This window comes from Leptonychotes weddellii, chromosome 9, assembly GCF_054177405.1.
Source record: "Leptonychotes weddellii isolate Sample4059 chromosome 9, ASM5417740v2, whole genome shotgun sequence".
Classification (NCBI taxonomy): domain Eukaryota; kingdom Metazoa; phylum Chordata; class Mammalia; order Carnivora; family Phocidae; genus Leptonychotes; species Leptonychotes weddellii.
Window position 1 is genome coordinate 70,405,014 of NC_138377.1, and position 18,749 is coordinate 70,423,762.

The 18,749-nt window shown below is 35.3% G+C and overlaps 1 protein-coding gene across 10 annotated transcripts in view; it reads left to right on the plus strand.

Moving 5' to 3' along the window:
- Positions 1–18,749, plus strand: part of CDIN1 (CDAN1 interacting nuclease 1) — a 207,654-nt gene that overhangs the window by 115,832 nt on the left and 73,073 nt on the right. The window contains exon 12 of one of the 10 annotated variants that reach the window (XM_081830855.1): positions 17,917–18,064. The exons of 8 other annotated variants lie outside the window; for them this stretch is intronic. In XM_081830855.1, coding sequence (XP_081686981.1) covers positions 17,917–17,934 — 18 coding nt within the window. In that variant the 3' untranslated portion in view covers positions 17,935–18,064. Of the gene's footprint in view, positions 1–779; positions 2,946–17,916; positions 18,065–18,749 lie in introns of those variants that run through there. One more of the 10 variants, XM_081830853.1, reaches the window with a different exon arrangement.

Consider the following 18,749-nt stretch of genomic DNA (forward strand, 5'->3'; position numbering starts at 1 on the left):
AATGTGAAATGCAAGAATTTTCCCCACCAAGGAATTCATATTGTCTGCTGTTGTTGTTTTCAGTGTTGACTTTAAATCCAAAACTGAATAAGGGATAGAAATGTTCCTTAGGCTTTTAAAGTGATATTTGCAATAAAGAGACAGTTGTTAAATAACTGGAATGGGTCGAAGGACTAAAGAGAAAGAAAATAGACATATAAGGAAATATTAATGAATTGTAGTTTCTCAGAAAGATATCTATCTGATTACTGTCTTCAGGTATGCACAAGATTTGGGGGAGTGGGGGGAATAGAGAGAGCATATTGATCAGTTTTCCAAAATCAGGGGACCAAAGAATTGTTGAAAAGATGACTCTTCTGCTGACCCACTGTGATAGAATGCTTCAGAAAAGTTACCCCACACCAAACTAACAAGCAAATGATTGGGCGGTCATTCTAAAGATGGAAACACAACCATTATGATCATCCAGAGAGAGTGAGGGAAGAAGAATAGAGATTCTGCCAATAGGAAGTGACCCAGGAGCATGGATAGAGTCAGGAGCCCAAGAATACAGAATCCATTTCTGAGACTCATTCTAGAATATTGGAGATCAGGTTGAAACTGATGCTAAAATGGCTTGGGTATGTAGGTCAGTGATTCTCAAACTTCACCATGTATTGAAATCACACGAGGGGCATTTTAAAAATACTGATGTGGGTCTTATCCCTGGAGAACTGGTTTAATTGATGTTGTGTAGAGCCTGGACCTTGGGAGTTTTTCTTTTCTTTTGAAAACTTTAGGTGATCATGCCATTCTACATGCAGCACTGACGTCAACTTCTTCTTTACCTAGCCTTGGCTAAGTATTTGCCAAACAGCCCTTGCATTTGTAGCCTTTCTGCTTTCAAACAGAGTATTGATGAGAAAAACAAAGCCTTATTAAAGAACAAAGGTGCAGTTCAGCAAACACCTTCACAGGCACTGTGTCAGTCACCTCTGTTTTGGGGTGGGCTGATAGTAAGGCCTGAGGCTGTAAATTGCAGGGATGGGACCTGAATCCAGATCTCCTTCTGAATTCACACCTGTGCGCTTTCTGCCCACCAGGCAGTTTCATGTCAGCCATGGTGAGAAATCTGTTTTAAGCGGCTACTTTACTTAGTCAGTTAATGGGTTCACTGAGCTGATCTAAAAAGCTCTCCAACATATGTGGTTTAGATATTTAGTGAAAGGTTAGTGAAAAATGGGCCAGGTGTTCTCTCTTGCTTTCTCAAGAGCCCTTATTCTATATTCAAAATATGTATCTGTAGGTTTATTATAAAAGCCTGTCATATATACCAGTACACCCAGAATATAATAACCCCTAAATTGTTGGATTTGAAATCCATAGAATTAGAGAAGTCTTTTGTATGTGGTTTACATTCACAAATTCTGACTGAACTATCTGAAGACTAGTGTGAATTCAGAAGAGAAGTGAACTGTGGAACATTTGTTAAGAAATGTTTTTATTTTAAATGGAGTTCGTTTTTTTTCTGAATTGCCGTTGGTTGCACATAAAAAACAAGTCTGTTTTAATAAATAAGAATAGTTTTAAAAATAGCCTTATTGAGGTATAATTAACATTATAAACTGCACATATTTAAAGTATACAATTTGACAAGTTTTGACACGTTTATATAAACTTATAAAATTATCACCACAGTAGAGATATTGAACATACATACCTACCACCCCAAAAGTTCTTGTGCCTCCTTAGAATCCTTCTTCTCAATCTCTTCACTTCTCTCTGCACCCAGGCAACCACTAATCTGCTTTCTTCACTATAGATTCAGTTTTCATTTTCTGGTATTTTCTATAAATGGAATCATAGAGTATGTACTTTGGCTTTTTTTTGTTTTTTGTTTTTTGTTTTGTTTTGTTTTACTGAGAAGTATTCACTTGCATAGCTATACCATTATTTATCTGTTCACCTATTAATTGACATTTAGGTTGTTTCTAGTTCTTGCTATTAGTAATAAAACTCCTTTGAATAGTCATGTAAAAATGTTTGTATGGTTTCATTTCTCTTAGCCAAATACTTTGAAATGAAATAGTTGGGACATACGGTAAGAATATGTTTACCTTTTTGCAAAACGATTTAACTGTTTTCCAAAGTGGTTGCACCATTTTACATTCCCACCAGCAGTTTATGATAGTTTCAGGTGTTCCTCAGCTTCCCCACCACTTGGTATGTTCCATCCTTTTAACTTTAGGCTATCTAAGAGTTGTGTAGTAGTGCCTCGGTGTGATTTTAATTTGCATTTCTATAATGACAAGTGACATTGAGAATCTTTTTACATGTTTCTTTACTACCTGTCTTCTTTGGAGAAGTGTCTGTTCAAGTCTTTGGCTCATTTTTCGAGTTCTTACTGTGTTTTGGAAGTTTTAAAAAAATATTCTGGATATGTCTTTTATCAGACATGTGATCAAATATGAAATATTGTCTCCCAGTCTTTTGCTTGTGTTTTCATTCTCTGAACAGTGGCTTTCAATTTAATTTTAATAAAGTCCAGTTTACCAGTTTTTCTTTTATGGACTATGCCTTTGATGTCACATCTAGGAAATATTAAAGATTCAAAGATCTAAAGAAATCACAGGGGCACCTGGCTGGCTCAGTCAGTGAAGCATTTGACTCTTGATCTCGGGGTTGTGAGTTTGAGCTCCACGTTGGGTGTAGAGATTACTTAAAATAAAATTTAAAAAAAAATCTTTAAAAAAAATTAAAAAGAAATCACAAAGATCCCCCTTTTTTTCTAAAAGATTTGTTTTAGGGCGCCTAGGTGGCTTAGTCAGTTAAGCATCTGCCTTCAGCTCAGGTTATGATCCCAAGATCCTGGGATCGAGTCCCGCATCAGGCTCCCTGCTCAGCGGGGAGTCTGCTTCTCCCTCTCCCTCTGCTCCTCCTGCTTGTGTGCTCGCTCTCTCTCTCTCTCTGTCAAATAAATAAATAAAATCTTTTAAAAAAATTTATTTTAGATTTACATTTAGGTCTAGCATCCATTTTCAGTTAATTTTTATATATGGTGTGATACATAGGTCAAAGCTCATTTTCTAGCATATGGGTATGCAGTTGTTTCAGAACCATTTGTTGTAAAGACTAATAGCTACTAAATAGCCTTTGCACATTTGTCAAAAATCAAGGGGGGAAAATCGGAGGGGGAGACGAACCATGAGAGACTATGGACTCTGAGAAACAAACTGAGGGTTCTAGAGGGGAGGGAGGCAGGGGGATGGGTTAGCCTGGTGATGGGTATTAAAGAGGGCACGTTCTGCATGGAGCACTGGGTGTTATACGCAAACAATGAATCATGGAACACTACATCAAAAACTAATGATGTTATGGTGATTAACATAATAAAATAAAATTTTTAAAAAATCAATTGATCATTTATGTGTAGGTAGGCCTTTTTCTGAATTCTCTGTTTTGTTCCATTGATCAATTTGTCTATGCCAGTTCTCTACCATCTTGATCACTATAGCTATATTTGCGAAACTATATAATCCTCAAACTTTATTTTTCTTTTTCAAAGTTATTTTTGTCTATTCTAGGTCCTTTGCATTACCATATAAATTTTAGAATCATCTTATAAATTCACCCCAAAAAAGTCTATTGGGATTCTGATGGGGATTACATTGAATTTATAGGTCAATTTGGGAAGAATTGATATCTTAACAATATTGAGTCTTCTGATCCATGATCACAGTATCTCTCCATTTATTTAGGTCTTTTAATATTTTTCTTAAAAATGCCCTGTAGTTTTCAGTGTACAAATCCCTCACATTTTCATTAGATTGATCCCTATGTGTTTTATATTGCTTGATTCTTTTAGAAGTGATAGTTTGGGGGGTGCCTCAGTTGGTTAAGCATCTCTCTTGGTTTTGGCTCAGGTCATGATCTCAGGATCATGAGATCAAACCCCACATTGGGCTTCGTGCTGAGTGTGGAGCCTGCTCAAGATTCTTCTCTCTCTCCCTCTCCCTCTGCCTCTCACCCCTACTCATGCAGACGTGTGTGCTCTTTCTCTAAATAAATAAGAAAGAAATAAAAATAAAGAAAAAGAAGTGATAGTTTTCATTTTAATCCCCAATTGTTCGTTGTTACTATAAAGGAATACAGTTGATTTTCTATGTTGATTTATATCCTACAACTTTGTAAAACTCATTCTAATACTTTACTCTTTTGGTAGATGCCGTAGGATTTTCTGCATAGACATCCATATCACTTGTGAATAAAGACAGTTTTACTTTTTTCAATTTGGATGACTTTTTTTTTTTTTAACTGCCCTGGCTAGAATCACCTATACAAAGGTAAATAGTGGTGGACAACATACATCGCCTTTCTTCGGGAAAAGGCATTCAGTCTTTCACATTAAGAATAACGTTAGCTATCAGTTTTTGTAGATGTTCTCTATCAGGTCAAGGAAGCTCCTTACTATTCCTAGCTTGCTGAGAGATTTTTATCAAAAATGGATGTTGGATTTTGTCAAATGCTTTTCTGCATCAATTAAGATAGTCAAATGGAGGGGCGCCTGGGTGGCTCAGCCGTTAAGCATCTGCCTTCGGCTCAGGTCATGGTCCCGGGGTCCTGGGATCGAGCCCCGCATCCGGCTCCCTGCTTGGCGGGAAGCCTGCTTCCCCCTCTCCCACTCCCCCTGCTTGTGTTCCCTCTCTCGCTGTGTCTCTCTCTGCCAAATAAATAAATAAAATCTTAAAAAAAAAAAAAAGATAGTCAAATGGGTTTTTTTTTTTAATTACTATTAATAGGTTAAAATGGTGAATTACAGTGATTGATTCCTGAATGTTATACCAACCTTGCATTCCTGGGATAAACTCCACTTGGTCATGAAACAGTATCTTTTTATATTTTGTTGGATTTGATTTGTTGAAGATGTATTAAGAATTTTTTCTTTTACATTTATGAGTGATACTGGTCTGTGGTTTATTTTTCCTGCTAAGTCTTTGGTATTAGAGTAATGATGGCTCATAGTATGAGTTAGGAGGTTTCCCCTCCCCTTCAATTTTCTGGAAAAGTTTGTGCAGATTTGTTATTATTTCTTAACTGTTAGGTAGAATTTCCTCTTCAAACATCTGCGCCTATTTTGTTGTTGTTGCTGGAAGGTTTTTAACTACAAAATTGACTTGTTTAATAGATGTAAGGATGATTCAAGCTGTTGGGTTTTGTTTTTGGATTTTTTTTTTTTTTTTGAGTAAACTTTGGTACTTTGTGTCTTTCAAAAAATGTGTTCATTTCATCTAAGTTGTGGAATGTATTGGGATAAGCTTACTCAGAATATCCCTTTTTTCTTTTAGTAGCAGTAGAATCTGTCTGTAGTGATGTCAGCTTTTTCATTCCTAATATTGATAATTGTAGCTTCTTTCCAGATCAGTCTGCCTGGAGGTTTATCAATTTTATGGTCTTCTGAAAGAGCCAATTTTAATTTTATTGATTACTTCTATTTTTCCTTTCATTGATTTCTAGTGTAATCTGTATATTTTTTATTTTCTTTAGTTTTACTTTCTCTTCTTTTTCTAGTTTCCTAAGGTGGAAGGCTGAGGTTATTGATTCAAAACCTTTCTTTTTTTTCCAAGATAGGCAATTTAGTGCTGTAAATTTACCTCTAAGAACTGCTGTGGCTGTAGTCCACAAAATTTTATATGTTGGGTTTTCATACTTAATTTGTTCCAAATACTTTCTAATTTTTCATTTCTTCTTTAAATCACAGGCTATTTAGATGTATTTAGGGTATTTTGTTCCCAAATATTTGAAAATTTTTTCACATATCTTCCTGTTACTGGTTTCTAATTTATTTCCATTGAGGTCAGAAACAAACTTGCATCCTTTTAAATTTATTGAGATTTGTTTTACGGCCTAGACTATGGCTATCTTGGTAAGTGTTCCATGTGCGCTTAAAAAGAAAGTTTGTTCTGCTGTTGTGAGTGAACTGTGCTATAATTGGCAATTTGGTCAAATTGATCATAGTAATATGTTCAAGTCGCACATGTACTGATCAATATTCTGCTGTATACTCAAGGGAGACCTACAGATAGTCTCTGGAATTCTCTCTCTATACAGCTCTCCTCTGCTGGTATTCTGTCCTATAGACTCTAGCTTCCTGGTCTTCCCACCCTTCCAACTCTATCTCCTCAACTCAGAGAGACCCGCTGAGCCTCACCTAGGTTCTTCATCTTCACAGTGCAGCCTGAAAACTCCAGGAAGTGGCTGGGGCAAAGGGCTTACCTTTTTTGTTTCCCATCACTCAGGGGGCATTGTTCCACATTACTGTCATTATTTGTCATCATCTATTCCATTTGTTTATTTCCAGCAGGAGGATAAATCCAGTCCCTGTTACCCCATCTTGTCTCCAAGTAGATGTCTCTCAATTATGGTTTTTAACACATAGTTTAACAAATTGTAAACAGTTTGTCTTATTCAATGTTAACCTTGTAAACTTATTTGCTATTTAAGTTATAGATTTCATTGTTACTAATAAATTTTCTTAATCATCAACTATGAATAGAATAATTTATGGGAGAGGATTGTGCAAACCTTCAGGTTTCTTTCTTTTGATCTCTCTCTTTCTCAAACAGACCTCTAGGTCTCTTTCTCCCAGGATCCTTAGAGTTGAAATGGGATTTTCAGTCACTACTTTTTGCCCAGCAAAAGGAAAGGCTTTGATATAGTCCAGGCCAAAGATTGGGTAATAAGTGTATGGTTGTTAGAAGGCAGCTTTCTTCAATCATCTTTCATTAGCACTCACCAAGGGCTTCTGCTGCCACTTGGACTGACATAAAGCTGACCGTGTTTTGGTGAGATAGAGCCCTGTTCACAGAAGTTATGCCTTTTCTCTCACTTTTCTCTGCCTCTACATTTAAGAGACACATTTCCCCATTTCTGAGCATCTTTTGGTATTTGATATCATTCAAGAATCTCCTGGGATGGGTGACTTACAGATGATGAGTCTGTGTTGCCCTAGTTTGCCCTTGCTCATTCTCCTCTCACACGTGTAGAATATGGGAAATGAGCCATGAATACAATTTGCATGTCTCATACTCTTCTCATAAAACAAAAACCTGTGTGGATACATAACAGCAATGGTAAACATCCTTTCCTTCGCATTTCTAATTGACCCTGGAAGTCGTATTCTCATAAAAACTAAACTCCTACTATGAATTCCATTTATCCATTTATTCCATTTAACACAAGCAAATTAGATTCTCTTCTGTTTTCTTGCTCTTTCTTTATATTCTTAGTCTACTTATGATTTATGAATTCCATTCTCTTGTTTTACTCCCTTTCCTACCTGAATCGCTAACATCGAGATGTTTACCATTTTGTTCACCCTTATTTTCTTACAGGGATTCTGCCAGCAAGGTTAACAATCCTGTTAACCCCTTCCTACTTCTCCCTGTATATTCCTCTTTGCCATCTTCTTCCCTTTTATCATTGGCAGCTTTGCTAACCACCACCACCTACACATTTTAAATTTAGTCCTGTAGCATCCCTAATAGCTCATTCCAAGTGATCATAAATTCAAAATTAATGCAAAATTCCTTTATTTAGCAAAAAGAGGGGTTTTTTAATTCATAAAGCTCATCAACTTATGTAGATGTGAGTCTATCATAATCATCCCGGATAGCTTCAGCTGTAATACTTTCAGAGCACTCTATATTGATTATGAAGGTGGTAAAAATGAAGTCATTGGTTGTGAGCATAGGTCAGGTGTGTAAAACCATATTGACTCAGCACTAGACCAAAATTTTGATCAGCTCCAGCTGCCTTTCATTATTTCAATGTAAAATGAATACTTTTACCACTACATATTCCTAATGCAACATATTCTAGCAAAATGGTCCATCAGTAGTAGCATAAATATATGACTAAGTTCAGTAGATATGTATTAAGTTCCTTTATGTAGAGAGAGCATATTATGTATTCAGAGCATACAGAGATAAGCAAAGCTTCATCTTGCCTTCAAGGAGTTTAATTCAATTTAATTGGGGAAAAAAGCATGTACATGGATCACAAAAATAGCTAACACTGAGCACCAGCTATGTTCAAGGCACTGGCTTAAGCACTTCCATGTATTATCATCTTTATCCACATATGAAGCCTATGAAGTAGATACTAGTATTTTATCCCATTTCATATGAGAAAGGTGTGGCATAGAGAGTTTAAGTACCCAGATCAAGGTCATAAAGCTGGAAAGCCAGGGGAGATTTTTTGATAGAAGAGTAGCATGATTAGGACCTACCTTTAGGCTGGATGTTCTGGTAGCATTGCTTCAAGTGGACAGAAGCCAGAAGTTGGGGATAGAAACACAATTGCTAACACAGTTGTCCATATTGAAATAATCCATTAATTCCCAAATCATACTGGTGGGTGGGAATGGAAGAGACTGTGCAGATTTACAGAGATGACAAAGATAGAATTTACAGAATTTGGCAAGTAACTAAATGTTGTTTACTGGGAGGTATGGTACAACGATAACTTTGAGGTTTTGATATTGGCGGTGTGGAGAGAATACTGATGCTGTTAAAGAATTGAGAGTAGAAAATAATCCAGGTTAGCAATAACTTTAATTTTTTTTTTTAAGATTTTATTTATTTGCGAGAGACAGAATGAGAGACAGAGAGCATGAGAGGTAGGAGGGTCAGAGGGAGAAGCAGACTCCCTGCTGAGCAGGGAGCCCGATGCGGGACTCGATCCTGGGACTCCAGGATCATGACCTGAGCCGAAGGCAGTCGCTCAACCAACTGAGCCACCCAGGTGCCCCAGGTTAGCAATAACTTTAGTTGTGACATTTAGAGATGTCCAAAGGCAGCTGGGTTGTAGAATAAGAATTCAAGTGATGGATCAGAGATAGGTAGGATTTAGGGATCATCCACAGTTTACTATTGATAGACAAAGTGGGTTTTCACAGAGGAGTATAGAGAAATGCCCTTCTCTATGGATGGGGAGAGAAAGAAGACAACTGTGATATAATGACATCCATAATAAAGTTTAGAGAACTGATGAACAGTAAGTATTACTGTTAGAGTGAATAAAATTGTTTCTACATTTATTGACTCTCAACCTTCATCTCTTGCATTTAACCGTTATACAGTAATTTTAGTCTAGTTGCATTGAATCTGATTATTTGGATATTGATGGTTAACATCAGTTCCCATCATAAGTTATATGGGCTTAGAAAGTTGTACCAAAATGTAAAAACCTAGGGCTTTTAACAATCACACTTGAAAGAAAGCTTGGGAGTTGCATTTGTCAAGCAGCTAGGAAAACCATTCATGCATACCCTCCGTCTAAAGCTCCATCGGCAGCCCAAACGTAAAGAACTGAAAGGTCCTTCTCCTTCATGCAGTGTGATGTTTGTTGACGTATTTTGACACGCCAGTACAACGCTGAGCGGATCTGACCTTCCTGCAGTACTGAGGGACCCAGGTTCGGTCAGGGTACCCGACACTCAATGCATTGCTCTTACTGCCTTTGTCCTCCTTTACAGATGAACATCAAATGCTGCTTCTACACAGAAATATTTAAAAATTTAAATGAACATAAATGATTGCTTTTTAAGTGTCTCTAGTCTCTTTTCTCCAGTGACCATCAAGCCGAAAATCTTAGTGGGAGCTATTAATGCTTTTAATTAAAAGAAATTAAATTCGTTTTTCAGAATGATACATTGGGTAGAGATTGTTAATCCTTGAAATAGAAAAACGAAACAAACGAGGAGGTCTCTACGCTATAATATGTTTTACAGTCTTTCCTTATCTTTGTGATAGAGACAATTTTTTGGAGTTCGAATGTTTAAGGATTACCTCCAAAGTGCAAAATTAATGTACACGAAAGTCAATCTTAGGTAGCTTTTGAAGTAGCCACCTCATAGGTAATATCATGTGTTAAGAGGTTGAAGAGTTAGGTGGAGGCCAGAGAGCTGTCAAGAGTATTTTCTGTCATGTATAAATATGTTCTGTGTTAGATTTATCTACTGTGAAGTAGAGCTTTGACTAGTAACCCATATTATTTCTTAATGTCCTGTTACAGCGGTGTAGGGATGAGGATGAAAGAAAAAATGTTTCCCATTAATGAATTTCCAAAATATAAAAGTAGTAAGCTAAATGCTTTTCATCAAGAGTAGCTATTTAGAAAGGTTTTCCTGCTGTCTCCACAATTAGTCAATATAAAATAAGTCTGACAATATTCTCCTAGCATTTAAACTGCACTCTGCAAATTGTGGAAGGTTTTATGTATTTGTCATAATATTGGAGAAAAAGGAGTATTCCAGTATTTTAGTCAAATTGTTTCCAAATGTGATAACTGTCTGCTAAGTGAAATTAAGGTACGTTTGTCCAAAGTAAATATTTTAGTGACATAACCTGAAATTAGGACTGAAATTTTGCAGTACTTAGTTTAACTATTTGCCTATTTTGCATAGTACCTGAACTCTCCAGTAGCACCCCGGACATCACCATATGTCTTTGTTTGAATTGTTTCTCTGTTTTCTCTGCCCTTTCAAATGTTGTCATGTCACTGGAAACCAATGCCCAGTACTGACAAAGCACATTTAGCTCCTTTCTAGGATTCCACAGGCTTCAGCTCCAATTTCCTGGTATTCCTTATTCAGATTAGACCTCTAAGTTTGTGTGCTATGAGGACTGACAGCCCTGATCCTGCTCTGCCTGCCCAAGGCCTGGTCAAGCACACTCCATACCCCAAAGCGTGGCCACCTCCACAGGCCCGACCTTTCAGGATTTTATGTAATTTTTCATTGACACCTATATCTGACATGGCAGATGTACTTCTCATTGCGGAGTCTTTGTCTACATAGGAATAGCTGAAAACCTCTTTTTCCTTAACTATTACATAGATTAATTCTACTTAACAGTGACAGGCTTTCCTGCTGAAACTCAAGTAGCCAAATCCTTTTTCCCTTTTCTAACCATTCTCTGAGTAACATTTTAACCCCCCCGTCCAGCATGCGGGCCCATGCATGTGCACATGTACACTTGTACACATGCATGTGTGCACACATGCACCACTCTCACTGATCGCTTGAGTACACAGCAAACCCATTTGAGATGACAGGGAAAGGGTTAAGTTTTGACAGTCCTTTTACCGGGCTTATTAGTGACTTAATCTCTACACGCTTCTTTCCTCCAAATTCACCCTTAGGTACATACACAGGCATAAATTAACCCAGTTGTTTCTAATATCATGGCATTCTATATGCATCTTTTCCCCAGAAAGTACACCACAAAGTTCTGTTGTTTTGCCAGGTTCCTGGCCTTCTTTTATAAATTCTTAGTAAAGTTTCTTGCATTGTGGTAAGAAAATATATATATATATATATATTCTATCAATTACTTTAGAAAGTAATAATTCATTATAGTTGATCATAAATGTCAGGAAGCAAAGACCCAGCTGAAGCATTTTGTCACTAATCATGCTGTTTTTCTTCTAATTAGTTAATTTACATTTTACAAATTAAGGGTAAAATTCAGACAGAAGATAACATCATAGCTTTAACTGACCTATATTTGTATCTGCCAAATTTAAGTTAATTAGAAATGTAGATGCTGTTTGTTTTATCTGTCAGAAAAGCTCATCTTTTTTCTTAAAAAAAAAAAGTAGACACACTTTTTTTCCCCTCAGCATTTATCATCTAAATAATAGTCTTGCCAAGATGGCAGCCTCATAATAAACTCTTTTCAGTGGAGTGATGGGTAATGAAGCTTGCTTGTGAAGGCAGCGAAAAATGTTGTCTGGCCAAATGCATGAATATGATGGCTAGAGAATCAGTGGACTTTCTCAGTCATCAATCTTTTTAGTAGCCTCTTATACATCTGAATATTTTGATAAATGATCTAATAATTGAGTTATCTATCTTTCTAACTATCAGAGTTGCATAAAAATTATTCTCACATGCTACTGAATATTAAATATATTAGGCATTCAGTAAATTTTTCATAAAAGGGCCAAAAGGTGAAAGATTTTTGTTATTCTATAAATACCTCTTAATATATTGAGTGTTAAGCTCTCTGAAATGGTCAACCCTTAATTCCCTCTGTGAGAAGCAGGTATAAACTTGAAAAGGTGGACATCCCCATTATAAGTAGGGCATATAATAGTTACTGCAGCTGGTGAAAAGTCAACCCTGGTGAACATATGGATGCAACTCAGTTGTGTAAAATGGAATGAATATCCTTGCTGGCTTAACACCAGTGTCACATTTAATGTGACACAGGATTTCCAGACAAAGAATCACAGGGTGACGTAGGTGTACAGAGTGACCATGTGATTTTGACGTGCCCATCATTTTGAGAGGAAGATGATCCTACCAGAGGGGGAACCTTCTGCCTACCTAGCATTTTAGCTGGTCCACCAAACTACTCAAGTATTCTCTTAATGCCTAAGTCGTTCCTTCCCCCAATATGGCTTTATATTGTGTTGTGTTGTGGTTTTTTTTGTCATATACTACTCTATTAAAAGCTTATCAACAAATGTGCTTCACTGGGATTGAAAAGCAGGCAAGGAAAATTGGCAGGAAACAGATCATTTACCAAGTAGGCTTTCCCCACCCCTACCCGTACTATCCACATCTTCAAGGTGACCTAGCCGTGATGACTTCCCCAGAACCACATTAAAATATTCTGCCCTGGAAGAGCAGACGTTTGTTTGCAAGTCTGAAGGGTTACCAATCCTGTGCATCTTGAAAGGCACTCAAATGAGCAGGGCCTTGTAAATTGGATTTCTATTAGCCAGTCCTGATGGTAGCTCTTCATCAGTGGAATGGGAAGAAGTGCTATATCAATAGCTCCAGCTCTAAATATCTTTTTTTTTTTTTTTTAATGACACACTTATTTTTGGTCTGCCTCATCCAAAATGGTGATACATGCTAAAAGCACCAGAAGATTGTGTTTAAGGTTTTGAGTAGATCTTAAAATATGGACATCAGCTATGTTTACATGCTTTTCAGCTTGAAGAGCGTTTGAAACAACAGAGACATAATGGTCAGAATCAAATATGGCAAAAATGTCTTAAACTTGCTGTCCTTACAGCTTCTCACATTGATTTCAGCTCACAGTTGTACTATTTATAAAAGTTTGGGATGATAGACTTTCTTTCTCTTCATTTCCTGGATTGAAAATAATAATTAAGAAGGATAAAACCAATTTTGGAAATCCCTCTATGGGTTACATCTGAGGAATTATTCCTCTCTGGTATTTTGATCTTTTTTTTTTTTTTTTTTTGGTTTCAGGAATTTTGCTTCTGTATTTTGAGATTGGGGAAAAAACGTATTTTACTATAGAAGCTACAGCTGGAAATTTTAAACTCTTAGGTATCTATTTAAAATTATATATTTAAAACTATTTGAAATAGCCATATTGGGGAAGGAATAGTCCCCAATATGGCTTTGGGGGAGGGAATAGTCTTTTCTTAATCAAAGTAGCAAACATCTGTGTTCTTTCTAGTCTGTCTTTTGATTAGCATGGCCTCATCCATCACTGGTCTTTGATATGAACACCAAGAAGTCATGTCCTTTTGTTTTAAATGATAAATATGCCTTTGTCATGAATACTCATAGGCAACCCAGGATTTACATCTGAATTGTCAAAGTGTAACTGCCCAGCTCCTGTGATGAGTGACATTATTAGTGAAATAAAGAAGTTTTTAATTTGTCATGGATAGGCCTTAGATGGTGACATTATGAGACTATGTGGGTTTGGATGCTAGAAAAGTAGTCCTTCCCCCACTATTTTTCTAAGATTTGTCATTTATCAACAAGAGGCAATCTGCCGCAGGAGGCTGTCTGTGAACATTTTTACTTTAGTGCCATTAGTCTGTCTCTGTAGGTTTTATTATTTAGGCTGGATGGCCGGTAGTTCTTATCAAAACTAATACTGTTTGAAGTAGCTGGCTTCTGGTGGTCAAACAACCATTATCAGGATTTGTTCTGTCTGGCTATTATTGCCAGAGACAGTATTTTTTTAAACTTTAGCTTTATTTCAAGGTCTGTGTCAATTATATTTTCTAAACAAGTTTCTTTGATATCTTTGTCTGAACAAACTCACATCTACTCAAATGTATTTATGTATGCGCTATTTATATGAGCACATTGACATCTGCATGGTATCTACCTGCACAATCTTGTGTTAATCACCAGACCCTTGGACGGTCAAGTTCGACTGTTGTATTTGACTCTTATACTCAGAAATTAGGACCATTAAAATTAAAAATACTGTGAAGTGTTGATCTTCTCTTGTCTGCACTGTAAAGGAAGATTTCAACTTACATATATTTGCCTTATTTATTTCTCCATTATTAACAGGCAAATATTTTGATTATTTTAAAGTTTCATCTTGTGATATGCATGTTTAGAATGTTTCATGTTGGTAATAAGTAGTTCGTTATAACTTATGTATAAAAGGCATCCCACGGAGATCTGGTATTTTAACAATAACTTAAACAGAAATTGCATTATCTTTTACATGTTTTGTCTTTATAGTTGCAACAGAATTGTTTTAAAGGTAGGAAGAATAAGAGAAATTTTCATTTTTTCTTTTTCAAATGAATTGATCTCTTGAATTATCCAAAACAACCTTTAACTTAGAATGTTGACAGTTGCAGGAGAGTGAAACTATGTATTTTAGTTTGATTCATTATCTCTCCACAAAATTCACTTTAAAATGATTTCATCATTATAACAGCCCCAGTTAAATTATGTTTTATTTGTGGCCATATTCCTCACCCCATGAATGTATTAATCTTGGGTTTTCTTTGTTTTGACTGAGTCAGAACTGAAGTGTAGCAATTATCTTTTGAAAAATATTTTTTGTGATGAATCACTAAATTCTACTCCTGAAACCAATATTACACTATATGTTAACTAACTAGAATTTAAATAAAAACTTGAAACATGAAAAAATATATGTATCTTTTTATTGCCAAAAAAATTTTTGAGATAAAAAAATGTACTTGGTTAGAAATTAACCCTTATCATCCAGGGATTTTCTGTATCTTTTTATCCTTGGTATTTCCTAGGTCACCTATTTCATGAAAAATGAAGTCTTATTGGTGTTTGTTTCCCAATAGAAAACAATCACTTAGTGACTCTAAAGCCCAGCCCCTCACTTTAATTGAGATTTTTGTACTGTAATGTAAGTGTCTGAGTTTTTGAGACCCTAAGGCTTTCACCCAACTTGAAGACAATGATGCCAGTGAGCTTCTGTCCAGAGTTAATCAGCTGCAGAATTTGTAAACTGCACATGTGTCAAAGTTGAAAATGTTAGCACTCTAATAGAATCTTGAAAAGGTTAGATCTGATAAAAGCCGTCAGCGGTTAAAGAAAGTGATTTATGGGAATGTAATGACACAAAATGCCTCATTTATCACTCATCTATAGATAGGTTAAGGTTCCTGTGTCATACTTTTAAAAACTTGACCACTAAGAATTGTCAAAATAGGTACTTAATTGCCCTTCATCCTTTTTCTTTTGAATTTATTTCATTCGAGTTTGGTAATTTTATCTACAATCACTTTACTGTCGTTCACTTCATATGGTTCCATTTAAAGTCATTCATATTTTGGATTTTCAAAAACTGTACATCACTGATCTTTTTGAAGTTTTATTAGCTAAAGCTGTTGCAAGGAAAGACTAAGTCAATCTTATATATGTTAATTTACTTTTTTGTTTAGTACGAATACCATGGAGATATATAAAAGTTTCATTTTCTCACACTTGTAATTTTCATTAGCATTTTATAATCCTCTAAATTTTCTATATATCTCTCCTTAAAAAGTACAACATTAGATTTTAAAAGACAGAGCCATCATTTGGTTTACCATCCTAGTAACTCAACTTAATATTTAAGTTCCATGCAAATTAAACTTAATGAAAACCTGCCTGTCTGGTTAAATGATCCTTTAAGATTGGGGGGGGGGGCTAAAAACAAAAGAGACATGCCAGCTTGTATTTCTTTCTTAGATTGATTTAAAAATAATTATTTCTTTATACATTCTAAGAAAAATATTAGTAAGGTTGGAATTGCTAGACATTTATTTGCTTATTTGATGTCATTTAGTTTGTGCGGAAATATGTTAACACTGTTAAATAACAACTATTGTAGAAACTGCCAATATATCAAAGTAATGTTATAAAACACCCATTTTATGCAGGATTATTACAGTTTCAGACTCTTTAGTATGAAGGGTGGAATTGTTTAATGGCTTTTTGGAAATTATTCAGATCATTAAATAGGCCTAAGTGTCTCAGGGTTCCCCCCCTTTGCCTCCCTGTAGCCAAAAATTAATTTGAAAATTTTGACAGGTTTCACTTTCTCAGCCGTGTATTGTACTTTCTTCAACAGGGACATCCCAGGTTTAATTTAAAAAGAAGTCAGAGCAGTTTCTTCAACAAGGCAAAGTCATGAAAATAAATGGGGAAAGGAGAAACTGCCCTAGGAAAGAGAAACTTGAGACATCATAGCCAGATGCAGTTGACCTTGTTGTATCTCGATTCCATCAAATGGACTATTAAAAAAAAGGTTGTTTTTTTTTTGACAGTCATTGAAAGTTGAATATGGATCGTTGTGAATTCTTTTTTTTTTTTTTTAAAGATTTTATTTATTTATTTGACAGAGAGAGAGATAGCGAGAGCAGGGACACAAGCAGGGGGAGTGGGAGAGCGAGAAGCAGCTTCCTGCCGAGCAGGGAGCCTGATGTGGGACTCGATCCCAGGACCCTGAGATCATGACCTGAGCTGAAGGCAGACGCTTAACCATCTGAGCCACCCAGGCGCCCTCGTTGTGAATTCTTAACACCAAGAAATGACTGTTAATTTTGTTAGGCATGACAGAGCCATTATGGTCATGTAAGAAAATGTCCATTTTTTTTTTCCAAAGAGATACATATGAGAACATGTAGGGATGGAGTGACTTAAGAGCCTGGGATTTCTTTTAAATTTCAGCAAAATAAATACATAAGGTGAGAGAGAAATTTAAAGGGGGAATATAAGATCTGCAAGATGGTTATTTAGTGAGGGAGTTAGTTCTCTTCTTTTTATACATTTCAAAATTTTTACAGTAAAAACCTAAAAAGTCAGGGAGATTCTTAGATCAGTCTTGTCCAAAAGTATTATACAATTAGAACATCCTACCTTTTCTAATATTTTCTTCCTGCCAGTCTTAATTTTAAAATCATACAGTATAATCTAAAAATGCTTTTTTAAAAAAAAAAATTTCCAAAGTTTATCCAAAAAAACTCATCTCGTTGGCTAAGATCAAATCCAATTACAATATTTTAACACCATTAGCAAACCTGGTATTGTCTAATATAGTAAAGGGCTAAGAAATTCTGCACATTGATTAAAATATGACAGAAGTATTAGCATACTTCTTTGTGCTCTGAAAAGTATATAGTTCCTAAATGGCATCGCGAACGATTTTTGTTTGTTTAAAAAAAGGTTGTAATAAATATATAATTTCCATTCCATATTCCTCCTGGCAAACAAATATTAAAACATTTATAATTCTGATACTTTAGGCTTTGTTTCTTGTCATTATTTACAAAAGCATTTTTCTTTAATTGAAAATACAGTTTCCCAACTTAAGGAATATCAAACTAAATGTATGTCTTTCTACATGCATTTTTGTTCAGAAAAAAAATATGTGTACATTTAAATTAAAATCTTAATTCTTCTATGATTTTAAGTCTGTTTACTTGGTTATCTTTAGACTTGTAAGCAGTATTTTTATTTTTAAACAACAACAATAAAACCCCAAAGATCGCAAACTCTTAAAAATATACATTGATTTGAAGAAAATGTGTTCTTAATATGAATTTATCATTTACCCTATTTGTATTAAGGGATAATTAACCAAATGTATTGTGTTTTTCTATTTTTTATAGATCATTTACATTTATTAAGGCAACACAGGAAGCCCCGTTTCAATTGAACCTTCCAGAGATTAATTTTTATTTGAAGGAGTTTTGTTGTTATTTTTTCAAATCCCTGATTAGGAAAAATTCATATCGTATGTGTTTGTATAATCACAGGAGTCAAAATTGTCTCAATCTATGAATCTTAATAGTTTGCTCTTGTAACAACTATGAGGAAATGTATTAAAATGCCTTAATTATAGGGCAAGAAAAAGAGAAAGCACAGTCTTTTGCATATGATCTTTCAATTGTTCACCAAAGTATAAAGAAAGCATTCAAGCGTGGTTTCAAGAACTGTCAGTGTTAAGAAAATGCAAGGTACTTTGTAGAGCCTTAAAGACCTTTCTGGGAAATAGATTTAATTAAAAAGTAAAATAGACTTTTCATTTTAAAGAAATCTTTAAAATGTTATAAAATTTCATGTTAATATATTAATAAGGGTATTATCTTCTTCTTATCCCAGATGAGAAAAAGTCATCCATGAAGTTATTATATTTGATTCACACAATGGTGGATCCTATATTTTTCTTTAGGTTTGATTTAAGAATGAGAATTATAATGCATATTGAAGTATATAATAATTTTAAAAGACCTTCTCTCTCTGATTCATATATGCTGACTCAATCTCATCCGTAAATTAGGAACATCTAGTAGTCTTTCTCTTACTAACAGAAGCCCTTTTACCCACATTAAAGTTCAAAATGATCAGAAAAATTGATTTTTGCCCTGTTTATCTAAATTAACATGTTCAGATATGCATTATTCCCTGTTAGTACAACACCAATCCTCTGTAGTCAGTAGAA